Source organism: Myxocyprinus asiaticus, chromosome 3, assembly GCF_019703515.2.
Source record: "Myxocyprinus asiaticus isolate MX2 ecotype Aquarium Trade chromosome 3, UBuf_Myxa_2, whole genome shotgun sequence".
In the NCBI taxonomy this organism is placed as follows: Eukaryota; Metazoa; Chordata; class Actinopteri; order Cypriniformes; family Catostomidae; genus Myxocyprinus; species Myxocyprinus asiaticus.
This window is the reverse complement of record NC_059346.1, coordinates 45,020,925-45,034,305: the sequence shown is the minus strand read 5'-3', so window position 1 is coordinate 45,034,305 and position 13,381 is coordinate 45,020,925. Positions and strand designations below refer to the sequence as shown.

Here is a 13,381-nt window from a genome sequence, read left to right as displayed (position 1 = left end):
CTGTTCAGAGAGAATCAGAATCAAATTTGTTAAAACGATTCACGTCTTTGTAGATGCTATTGGTGCATTCAAGTCCTCCAGGGAAGTTCGTTCTTACGATGTCGTAAATCGTAAATACGATATGATGAGTGTTCAGTTGGTTTTAGTCGGAAATTTCATATTTCTGTCTCTCTTTTTCACTTACTAGTGAAGGCAGGGAGCTTTTTTTTTTTTTTTAGCACAAATGCAACAAAATAAAGAGCAAAGCCACACATTAGTTGTGTATTTAATGGTTTATCTACCTATTTTATCATTCTTGTGCGGCCACATATAATAATGAGAAATGTAGTTTTGTTGCTTGCTGCTGAATTAACCAGCTAAACCAGTCTTATTTTCTGGAAAGTTTTATTGTTATTCTTTATTAACAGTACAAAAAGTGCATACAAACTAAAATGCACATTCAAAATCCTCAAGTAAAACTGAATTATTACCAAAACCAATTTGCTTCCGCCATGATTCTTAAATTGACACAACTCGGAAAGTCTGGGCTCGAAGAAAATCCAGAGTTTCCCACTAGTTATTAAGACTGGTGGCGTTCATCATGAACGGATAATTCACACTAAAATGAAAATTGTCATCATTTACTCACCCACCCTCATGTCATTCCAAACCCATATGTCTTTCTTAAAGGTGCACTCAGTAATTCTAATCCAATACACTTGGTCAAATTCTGCAAATATCTCCTCACAGTCTGCTAGCTGTCCGTTCTGTGGGTGGGCTGAAAAAAAAAAATCTAGTATTTGTACACAGCCCTGGCTCTGTAAATGGGACTAAAACAAAGTGGAACAGATTGATCCACACAACACTACTCCAGCCAATCAGCAACAGGGGGTGGTTCTTGCGCATGCACAGGATGGGGGGTGGGGACAGAACGAGAGGGAAATTCATTAGAAGAGCGACGGCAAATCTGGCTGATGTAAACTTTCTAAACTCCAAGGAGGACAAATGGCTGAGAAACAGACCAAGAGAAAAAGGTCAGATGAATATAAACTAAAAAAGAAGGATTATGATAAGTCGAAGGCTAGGAGCCGCGTCAACATCGGCGAGGCTATTCAGCGGTGGAGAGACCTCCGAGAGGTAAAAGGCTTGAAGATGGATGCAGAAGTTGCTCTTTTTCTTCTCGATAGGTGAGTAACATAAATTTTGCTATGTTTAACAGAACCCATATATGCAGTTGTTGTGATGTTAGATTTAGTAGCAGGAGAGATGTGAGTGTCTGGAGCTGGTATGCGTAAGACCATCTCGCATGCATGAATTTGGGGGCGGAGCTTCCAAAGGAGCACTGAAGGAGGGGTGTGTTTGTTTTGGCAGTTGAGTTCGAATATCAACAGTGTTTCTCAGTAATCGCTGAGTGCACCTTTAAGCCTCATATACACACGCAGCGACTAGATCTCATTCACTTCTGGCGACACAAGAGACAGCGACATTTGGCGACCAGATGTGGGCGTGTCTAGCGACTTAAAGTTGAGAAAAGTTTAACTTTATGCAACTGAGGAGCGACTTTCGGGAGCGAAAACCAATAGGAGTGAAGAGGGTGTCAGTGGAGGTCACATCATCCGTCTCCTTTGAGATAATGGAGTTGAGTGCAAGCAGAAAAGATACGTTTCTGTGAGCAATTTACTATAACTGTTCTTTATGATTTTTCTGTAACCACATACAATGGTTATAATAAAAAAATATGCGTCTGAGTGAGTTTGATTTGTACATTGATAGATTGTTCATCTTATTAATGATAAGATGCATGAGCTCTGCTGCAGTTCATATAAAAACACTTTCCCCTGCAGAATGTGTATTTTCAGGGACAAGAAAAGTGATTCCTTGTCAAATTAGAATGAAATCTTAGTTTTACTGGCATTATGTCTTATTTGTGATTTTTTATTTCAATAGATTTGGCCAAACGTGCAGCTCATGCGTCATATTACGAGTTTTCTGAAGGTACTGTACATGTTTGGTGAGAAACAACCCCTAAAAGTATTTTTTCTGTGAAAATCTTGATGTTTGTCAATCTTGATTTCTGCATAAGACAAAGTCATATGTGTTTTGAATGACATAATGGTGAGTAAATTATGACAGAATTTTCATTTTTTGGGAGAACTATTCCTTTAAAGGTTTACATATACTTCTGTTTGATATGCCATCTTATTATAGCCACTGTTACCAGGCGCACTTTCTGTTCTTTAACATTTTGCAAGAACATTGAGGAGAATTAAAGGGATAGTTCAGCCAAAAATAAAACTTCTCATCATTTACTCACCCTCATGCCATCCCAGATGTGTATGACTTTCTTTCTTCTGCTGAACACAAATGAAGATTTTTATAAGAATATCTCAGCTCTGTAGGTCCATACAATGCAAGTGAATGGTGCCAGACCTTTGAAGCTCCAAAAAGCACATAAAGACAGCATAAAAGTAATCCATATGACCGATTGATTCAGAAGACATGGATTAAACCACTGGGGTCATATGGATTACTTTTATGCTGCCTTTATGTGCTTTTTGGAGCTTCAAAGGTCTGGCCACCATTCACTTGCATTGTATGGACCTACAGAGCTGAAATATTCTTCTAAAAATCTTCATTTGGGTTCTGCAGAAGAAAGTCATACACATCTCTGATGGCATGAGGGTGAGTAAATGATGAGAGAATTTTCATTTTTGGGTGAACTATCCTATTATTGAATTAAAGCAGAGATTCAATATTTTGCTGTCATCAACAACACAGCCGCACAAGGACCCATTCTGACTTCATGAGTGTTGCCATAGAAAAAAATATTTTCTCAGTACGAGGGTGTAAACAGCTCTGAATAGAATAACAGAGTTGTCATCTCGTACTTCCGACATGACGTGAATGCAGCATTATTTGCCAAGTGTGTGAGTATCCACTTGACCATGTTCCTCAGACTTACCTCACCAACTGCACTTGACAGAATGTGTACAATCTTCTCATGAGGAGTAGCCACAACACTCTGGCTATTGATTTCAATGATCCGGTGGCCGACACGGACCCCGCCGCGCTCTGCTATCCCTCCTCTCATAAGACTACAGATCTGGAGAGCAAAAAAATACAATTTCATTTTTGTTAAACTTTACTTGTGACTTTCATTCAAATTCAGACACTATTAAAAAGACTTTGCAACACTAACTAAAAATCTCACAGCACTGCAAGACTTCTTTTATGAACTATTTAAAATACTCACAATGCCATTTTGCACACTAAAGCCAAGCTGATATCTCAAGTCTGGTCTTCTGATGAGAACAGTGGTCACAGGTGGGCATCTCACAATGTTTAGATTTATTCTGGATTGGTTCTTCAATGCCTAATAGATAAGAGCAATATTATTTGAATTTAAAATGATTAAAATGTGATGAAAATTCAGGACACTCCTTGCTATGAAGTCTTGATAATAAAATAACCTTAAATCACAATAATATTGAAGTTCACTTAATCTGGGACCTGCTGTACCTTGATAATACTCTGGCAGGTGGAGAGGGGTAATCCAACCAGGCTGGTGCCATTGATGGACATAATCTGGTCTCCAATGTTCAGTCTTCCAGACTTCTCAGCAGGGCCGCCATGCATCATGTTTGCTATAATAACTGTGGGCAGGATGGAGCCCCAGCCTGATTCCACAATCACCACCCCAAGAATCTCTCCCTTCTGCTTCTCTATGTAAACCTGCACACAGTAAAGTGAACACACCCACGTACAAAAAGTCACGTACCACTTTTATCACTGTTCAAACACTACAGCTGCCAGAAGAAGGCGTATTATATATGGTACACATTTTCTTCACATTACCGTTTTGTTTTTGCTATCAAGGCAAGTTCTTAAAGATCCCATGAAATCAAAATTGGTAGTTTTGTGGCTTTTGGATCAGGTCTGTTAGCTTTGGGGCCATCTATATGCTAGTGTACTCCTAAAAAGCTGCCAAAATTAACATTTAGCAAATATATACATTTCAAATTTACATTTTCTTTCTTTAATATTGATTGACTCATCTTGCACTCATGGCATATTTTTGTCCAATCAAATACAGTCTAGAATGAGAATGTCCCCTCCCCTTATTACCACCTAAAAACCACCACCAAATTTTTGTTTCAATAGAAAGAAATATGAAAGAAAACTGTGCTCAACAAGCAATTTCAAGGGGTCTTCAATATTTCTGTGTTATCACACTTAAATTCAAGTCATGTATTTTCCACTTACATCTTTGCAGTTTTCAGACTTGGAAAAGTGAATGAGGTCATCGTTGTACATGTCTTGTGTGTTGAGGAGGTCGCTGTACTCTTTCTGGCTCAGATCCTCTGGGTTGATGCCATTGGCACGCAGGAACTCTTGGTATGCTACACTGAAAGCCTGGCCGATGGATTGTGCTATGAGCTGAGCCTGATGAAAAAGAAAATCAAGTTAAAATTCAACTGCTAACACTTAACAATAAGGTTCTATATGTTTACATTTATTAATGCATTAGGCATCATGAACTAACGATGAAGAATATTTTTAAAGCATTTATTAATCTTGGTTAATATGAATTGATAAAAATACTTGTTTATTGTAAATTCAAGTTCATAATGCATTAATGTTAGCGTGTACAAAATTTAATATAAAATATGTTTTAGTGTCAGTATATGTAGAAATTAACATTACCCAAAATGAACTTAATGCTGTAAATGTATTGTTAATTCATTTGAATTCAACTATTAAAATTTTAGGTTTTATATGTTAACATTAGTTAACTATTGTGTTAACAAAATTGTGAACCCTTTGGAATTAGCAGGTTTTCTGCATTAATTTAGTCATAAAATGTGATCTCATCTTCATCACAAGTATAGACACACAATGTGCTTAAGCTAACAACACACAAAAAATTATAATCTTTCATGTCTTTATTGAACACATCCCATTAAACATTAACAGTGCTGTGGAACAAGTAAACAAACCCTTGGATTTAATAACTGGTTGATCGTCCTTTGGCACCAATAACCTCTACCAAGCATTTCCGGTAGATGTGGATTAGACCTGCACAATGTTCAGAAGGAATTTAGGACTGTTCTTCTTTACAGAACTGCTTCAGCTCAGCCATTTTCTAAAGATGTCTGGTGTGAACGGCTCTCTTGAAGTCATTCCACAGCATCTTCTGACTGGGCCACTCCAAAAGGTGGATTTTCTTTTTTTGAAGTAATTCTGTAGTAGATTTATTTTGATGTTTAGGGTCATTGTCCTGCTGCATCACTCAACTACTACTGAGTTTCAGCTGGCACACAGCCACCCTGACATTATCCTGTAGGATATCTTGATTACCTTTCGGAAAAAAAAAAAAATTCCCTCGATGATGGCAAGCAGTCCAGACCCCGAAACAGCAAAGCAGGCCCAAATCATGATGCTTCATCCACCGTACTTCACCGTTAGGATGATGTTTTCATGTTGGTAGGCGATGCCCCTGTTTACGCCATATGTTAACCGTAGTTTCATCATTCCAAAAAATATTTTCCCAATAGCGTTGTGATAGGTGGTCCTTGGCAAACTTCGACATGCAGCAATGTTTTTGTTGGAAAGCAGCATCTTCCTTCGTGGTGTCCTGCCACTGACACCATGTCTGTTTAATGTTTTCTGTATAGTAGACTCATGAACAGAGATGTTAACAAGTTCCAATGAATCCTTGAAGTATTTAGCTGTCACTTTAGGGTTCATTTTTTTTTTTTTTTAACCTCATTGGGCATTCTGCGGTGTGCATTTTGAGTCATCTTGGCTGGACAGCCACTTCTAGGGAGAGTAGCCATAGTACTAAATCGTCTCCATTTATAGACAATTTGTCTAACTGTGGACAGATGAATTTCTAAGCTCTTCAAGACAACTCTGTACCTTTTCCAGATTTATGCAAAGCAACAATTCTTGATCGTAGATCTTTTGAGATATTTTTTGTGAGGGATGGTCCACATCAGCAGATGATTCTTGTGAATAGCAAACTCAAAATGTTTGAGTGCTTTTTATTAGTCAAAACAGCTCTAACCCACACCTCCAATCTCGCTTCATTAATTGGATGCCAGGTTTATCAACTCCTGACTCCAGTTAGCTTTTGTTGATGTCATTAGCCTTGGGGTTCACATACTTTTTCCAAACTACACTATGAATGTTTGAACATGTACAAGAACAATACAATAATTTGTGTGTTATTAGTTAAAACAGACTGCATTTGTTCAAATAACTTTATACAAATTATCCATAAATGCAGGTAATTCCAAAGGGTTCATATACCTTTTCTTGCCACTGTGGTTTCCAAGTGTTACCAATCACCAGATATGATATTGTATAACTAATATATTACATTGTCTGAATGCAAATTGATTTATCAAACCATACCTAGAGAACAGCACTTGTTTTGTATACAAAAACAACATGACAGCTACACACAAGAGATCACAAGGGTGGGGCCCCTCAGGATGGTCAAAAACACGCCATATGCTCTCATTTCACTGTTGGACTAAACGCTATGACATTTACGGCCTCTTTAAATTCATCCAGTCTCACTACAGCTGAACAGAGAAAAGGTCAATCCACTGTCTACTGATTCCACCCACACAGTGAGACGCCGAGAACACCATCTGGATTAATGTTATTAGAGGTCACCACAATGTCCAGTGACTGCAATACTGAGCATGCTGGAAAACAATGTGAGGAGAATAAAAATAAATGTGGTGGATAGAGGATTATGTGCAAGAAAGGTGGAATATTAAAGCAATAAGCCACAAAAGACTTTCGTTAAAATGATTTTTCCATGGATAAGGGTTGTTCAGTTTCACATTGTCCATAAAATCCCTTGAACCGTGGTAAATCACTGTAATTCATAACAATTCCTATTACTTTTGTAAAGGTGGCACCAGCAATATGATAAAAGCCACCAATGTTTATTAAATAGTTAAAGTATTTGTATTTTTTCTCTTATCCTAGCACAATATGCAGAGACGACTATATGTAAGCTATTTGAAAGTTGATTCTCCTGAAAAATGTAATGTTTCAAAACATTGCTCTGTTTATTTGAGCATCTTAACCAGCCAGACATGGTAGCATCAGCTCAACCAATGGGGTAAGTTTGGCAAAAGTATATGTTTGACCCATGGCAGATGGGAGAAGAATTCAGGAAAACTGTTTGAAAACACAATATTTTTGCTATTATGTTTGGTGACGACTACTGGCGCATAAATAACACACTTCACCTTTAAATGTAGGCTTTTATGGTTCCCGCATTAATATATAACATGTCACAGATTTTTTGTGCATTTTACAAGGGTTTTTAACATGGCTTATCCAATCACAATTTAGAGTCAGAACTGCACATTTTATTAGGGGTGCACCGAAGTATCAGCTGCCGATATTTATCAGCCAGTTATTGACCAAATTTAAACCATTGGCATATCGGTAATAAGCATGAAAACAGCAATATGAAAAACTGATGTTTTATTTAAAACTAATTAGTAACACTTTGTAAAAACTCAAATGCACAATTCAGAAATAACAATAGCCACAATATGTAGTAGGGTTGGGACTCCTAAGAACATGTAATATTTCATTTGTATTCTTTCTCATCCTCACGTTAATGTGGAAAAAATGCCATAAATGGATGTGACAGTTGTGAAAATGGAACTTACCTATAGGCTACACAATGAGGGAAACCATCCAAAATGCTTTGAAACCAGCTTTGACTTCTGAGATATCGGTATGATATCCATTAATGCCACATTACTGATTGAATTAATACTGAAACTGCAATATGACTTTGTGCGATTACTAAACCTTAAAAGGCTGCGTTTTAAATAATCTTTTTTATATCAATCATCATGTTGTCATATTTAGTTATTTTTTGTAGCTTTTTTATCTTTTTTTCTTATATGTATCTTTCACTGTGGCTCTCTTTAAAATTTTGTCCAGTCATGTGTTCAACAGATCCAATGTTCAATGGAAATTATTTATTGTTAGAACAGTGAAAGAGCTTTTGTACCACTTTGTACATTTTCAGCATTCCTAAGAAAAACACTGATCTGATGATAAAATAAGGTAAGTTGCAAAATATTATTATCGTAATCGTTATTGGTCTATATGTTTTTGTTAAAATCCGTATCGTATCTGCCAAACATTTGCATATCCCTACATTTTATAATACATCATTTTATAATGTTTACATGTTGAAGCAATAATCTGAATTAGGTTACTGAAAGAGTTTAAAACACAAGCTAGTTCAAACAGCAAAAGATTGTTTTCAAAGTGATGGAATTTTTTGTTTCAGTGTTTTATCAAAGCCTTTTTCTGGTTGAGATGAGGTGAGGTTTATCCAAATGCCAATCACACTGACAAGCCTTCTTTTGCCGATGATTGATAAGGTCACACTGAATCATACAGTAGTTAGAATAAAGAACTCACATCTTCTGACTCAAATACGTGACAGATCATCTTGTACTGGCGCTTCTCGTCCTGGGCAGGGTCAGATGCATCCATGTTCTCCTGAGAGTCAGAGCGAGGCATTCTCCTTCTGGCCATTAACACCACAATGTTCCCAATGTCAGCAATGTAGGAGATGGTCCTTAAAGGATGGTCCATCATGGTCTCCTATGAATCAGAAGGAGATGATGGAATGGTAAGAGTACTGATTTAAAAAAAAAAACAAACAAAAAAAAAAAAAATTACATACTTTTTTTTTTCCCACCAATTAATTTTAATCCCTGGAACTTTTATTTTATTTTTTTATAGCAAAATATATAGTTCAGGTATTTTCTAATTTTATTAGTTACATTAATTGTAAAGTTAAATCTATTGCAGACTAATTGAGATCTTTGATAATTGTTTTTGCATGAGATAAATACTGCTATGATTAAAAAATATAAACTGAGAGTAAAATAATGTGTATATAAAAGATATAGCCCCCTGAAAAAGCTTCAATATGGTTATATAGAATTTTTGTTTTTTTGCTTGTAGTGTAGCTTCCTACATTTTTTAAGGTAGCTTGACTTTTAACAACTTTAAATGATGAGTAGCTTGTAGCTTGTGAAGCTACAGTTTTAGAGTAGCTTCTCACTGACACAAGCCATTACAGACTAGTGATCCATCAATAATATGAGGCACTCATATTAATGAATTTTAAAATATAAAGATTTCCTTTTGCTCACATGTAGGATGTCTGACTCTGCACTAGCATTTTGTTCACATTTGTACATCAGTAAAAAGTAAAAGTAGTTTTTGCATTGGCAGTGTGTGAAAACAAAACCTGCAGATGTGATGGTGAGGTACCTGTGAGTCTGCATTGAGCACTTTGATTCTCTGAGTTGAGATGAAGAGGTCCACCTCCGTCATGGGCTGAGCTTCACCTTCTGGAGCCTGAAGAGAGAGAGAGAGGACCCTTTGCCATTAGTCACTGAGGCAGAGAAAAAGAGACAGTCAGTAATAGATAGAGAAAGAAAGAGACAGATGACAAGGCCCAGAGATGCCATGAAGGAGTGTGCAAGCATCTTTCCATGTGCTTTAAGATGAAACTCAAGAACATTGCTTTGATTAACAAACACTGCCATCTTCAAGGCCAAAAACATTACTGTCTTTTACATCAGTGTTTCCCAACCATTTTTAGTCACTGATATTTCTTAAACTGAAGCAGTTATTTTATCTGTTATTTTATGACTGCATTTAGCTAGGAAATAGTGTTGTATTGTTGTGGATAAGAGCGACTCAAGGTTCAATGGTGGGCTCTGTGGGGGCCATGTCATCTGTTGCAGGGTTCCCTGTTCTTCTATTCTATTCTAGTTGCAAAAGGAATGTTTTATTTCCTATAGACACACTAAAGGTGAAGATATAAATAACCATCTAAAGACAAATGCTTTTGTGAAACATCTCAAATCCCTAAAACTTTTGCACAGTACTGTATATACTGTGTGTATTATATATATATATATATATATATATATATGTTCTTCTAAGTGTCATACACTTATTTAAAAAAAATAAAAATAAAATTTCCCCATTATTTTGATCTTTTGACAGCCCTAATATTTTAATTTTAAAGTCGAAATGTTTGCTCTATAGTTTGAATAAAGCAAAATCTACCCTCTGGAACCTACATACATATACCCCTGGTTGGGAAAAACTCTTACCTGATCTCCTTCATTAAGAACTCTGATTACCCGTGCGTTTTTTCATAAGTCAGCTTGTATGGTAAGCTGACATGTGGTTAGTTTGGTTAGTTTTGTTCTTCATTTAAAGAGACTTAGTAAGTGAGAAAGAAAGAGAGAAGTGAGAGAACCCCGAGTGCTGAACAACTGAATTTAAAAGAACAAAAGAAGTGCGTAACATGCTGTGCCAGAGATACACCTTCAAAAACAGCCACAAACACAGCATAGTATCTTAGAATGGAAAGGATAAGATACAAAGAATAAGAAAGTAAAGAACACTAGCATTTTCTGTATCCAGCAAATTACACTTTAAATTACTGAACTTTAAAGGTACAGTTCATCCAAAAATTTAAATTCTTTCATCCTTCACTCACTCTCAACCTTATGACTTTCTTTCTTCCATGGAACACAAAAGGAGATGTTAGGCAGAGTATTAGCCTCAGTCACCATTCACTTTTATTGTATATTTTTTCCTTACAATGAAACTGAATGGTGACTGAGGGTAAATGATGACAGAGTTTTAATTTTTTGGTGAACTATCCCTCTAACACGTTCCAAAATTTTCCAAGTAGCCTAAGATCTGGTGATAAAACTGAGGCAATGTTTGGTGTGGGATGAACAATGGCTAACAGACTGAGTAGACAAACACAGGTACATGACTTGTTGCTGGATTCAGAAAAATGGCAAATTGAAGAACGACAAGAAATATGAAAACGTCAAAAGATTTGAAACCAAGTATAAAAGACGACAAAGAACGAAAAGAAAAACAAAACACCAAACTGATTATCAATTACTGCACCTTCTTCCTGTTTTTGGCTAATTTCTGGGCCGTCTGCTTAGCATGGAACAAACAGAGACAGGAACATTGTTAGATTAAGCAGAGCTGAGCAACTTGGACATGAATCACATTTGGGGTGAAGCTATCAGTCTGAAAAAACACCACAGTGATTCTTAGTTTACACCTGGTATTAAGATGCAATTAGGTGATCCGATCACGTGTCAGATGAGACACATGGCTGTTTACACCTGGTCGTTTAAATGCGTCTCCTGTGATCTTGAGTTCGGATTTGGAGGGGAGGGTCTCTGTTTTATGACAACATACATCAGTCACTATGCCAGTGTGTTACTGCATGATATTAAAGTGAAACAAAGTCAGAAAAGACAAAGAAAGCGCAATAAAAACAGTGCGCTGTTTCTCCTAGATGCGGTTGAAATGTAATCTAAGCACAAACGCAACATGTCAAGCAGAATTATCCATTATTTTAGTGTATCTTGCTTGTCATCTGTGTTGATAGACACACTAAAGAAGATCCGTGAAGCTCTCGTGATTGTGTATGTATCTGCTGTTTTAAATTTTCTGATCGGACAATTATTTTCTTTGAAAGTGCTCACAACAGGCAAAGTTTAAACTCTTGTTTTAGCGCAGCAGTTGATTGACAGGTGAGGGGTGGTGCTTCACTGCTGCCGGGATGCATACAGGACGGATTAGCGTTTACACCTCAAATGCTATGTGGACACATGCATTTTTGACCATATTCATATGTGGTTTTTATGATCCGATCACAAAATGTTTAGACCCCATTTAGACCTGTATTTAGGGCTGACCACATGTGATCGGAAACACATCTTAATACCAGGTGGAAACGGGGTCTTAATGAGACCATCTTTTGGAGAGTCTTTCTGCTCAAGACACACCGTGTACACTACATAGCCAAAAGTATGTGGACACCTGAACACTGCACCCATTTAATTTCATAACCATACACATTAATCCCTCCCTTTATTGCTATAAAATCTTCCACTCTTCTGGAAAGGCTGAGGCCTGACTCTGCATTTCAAATCATCCTAAATCTGTTGAATGGGGCTCAGGTCTGGGCTTCCACACCAGACTAGGTAAACTATTTTATGACAGTGCTGTGTTGAAAGTCACTGAGCTCTTTGGTATGCCCCATTCTACTGAAAATGTTTGTCTAGGAAGATTATGGGTGTATGCTTGATGTTTTGCAGCTGGTAGTAATGGGTTAATTTGAGTCCACATCCTTTTGGCCATGTAGTGTGTCTGAAAAATGACTCCTGGGATATTTATCCACATGGGGAGGACCGTAGTAAAGCTTACAAGACACCACCCTACAATATGTTGACCAAATCCACTGGGCTGTTTCTTCATGGTAATTTGCATTACCATCCACCAGGTGGCCCATTTGTGCTTTTAATATCATATGTTGAATATTGACGTTATATTACAGAACATCCTGTTCATAAAACCTCAACTATAAAAAGCAGAGAGGAACTATGCTGAAAATTAGATTAAGAGCAAATTTAGACATGTCACTGAGCTGTGAAAATGGATCAAACTGGCCATCAAAGGAAGACCTATGCCAATGGCTGTTGAGCCGGGGCATATTGGTTCAGATGTCTCTCTCTCTCTCTCTGTATGGAATCTGGCTTTTGATTGGCACACTACATGGAAGCTGAAAATCCATTTCAAATAACTGTGTTAATGTATTGCCACTCATTTAAGTAAGGGAGAAGGTAGAGAGTCTCAAACACTGAGATGAGTTGTGAGCAACTAAAACAAAGAATTCAAAACTTATAGCCACTTTAAATCATCTTTAACAAAGTAGATAAAATACTGAGAACCAAGATCTGTAAGCAATATAAAATGTGGTGGTAATCGTAAACCAATGGCAGAATTGATATTTTTTGCAAAGGGACAGTTGAGGGTCAAGTCCTTAAATCAGAAAATCTGACAACTGTTTGGCATAAGTACAGATTTTCCTATTCTAAGGGGGAGCTCTCTCCATTACAAGAGAACTGGAAAAACTATACATCAGTAAAGATCTGGTAGACTACTTGTCCCACCATGATGCAACTGAAAGAGACCTAATGCTATTTGTTATTCTTTGCTGCTCACTTTGACTAATGATCTAATGCACTTTTTAGGATGATGTGTTACTGATGTGAAATGTGAGAACGTCCCTCCCAGATAACCAATTTATGTTCTTAAAATATTTTTCAAACGTTACATTCCTGAAAATTTGAAAACATTCTGAACACTTCTTAATCGCTCTCAGAAATGTAAAGGTGCACTCAGTATTTTTTGTTCAGTTTATGTTAGCCATTATGGCAGTTGTTTTGGACTTACACTGACATCTAGGGTCATGAATTCAGCATCATTAAAATGCAATAGTTTA

The 13,381-nt window shown here is 36.9% G+C and overlaps 1 protein-coding gene across 6 annotated transcripts in view; it reads right to left on the bottom strand.

Moving 5' to 3' along the window:
• apba1a (amyloid beta (A4) precursor protein-binding, family A, member 1a) overlaps positions 1-13,381 on the bottom strand; it is an 89,300-nt gene that overhangs the window by 2,384 nt on the left and 73,535 nt on the right. For 5 of the 6 annotated variants that reach the window (XM_051681044.1, XM_051681056.1, XM_051681049.1 and 2 more), the window contains 7 exons: positions 10,987-11,019; positions 9,316-9,402; positions 8,452-8,637; positions 4,243-4,422; positions 3,499-3,711; positions 3,233-3,352; positions 2,942-3,082 (listed from right to left, as the gene is read on the bottom strand). In XM_051681044.1, coding sequence (XP_051537004.1) covers positions 2,942-3,082; positions 3,233-3,352; positions 3,499-3,711; positions 4,243-4,422; positions 8,452-8,637; positions 9,316-9,402; positions 10,987-11,019 — 960 coding nt within the window. The remainder of the gene's footprint in view (positions 1-2,941; positions 3,083-3,232; positions 3,353-3,498; positions 3,712-4,242; positions 4,423-8,451; positions 8,638-9,315; positions 9,403-10,986; positions 11,020-13,381) is intronic. The other variant, XM_051681067.1, reaches the window with a different exon arrangement.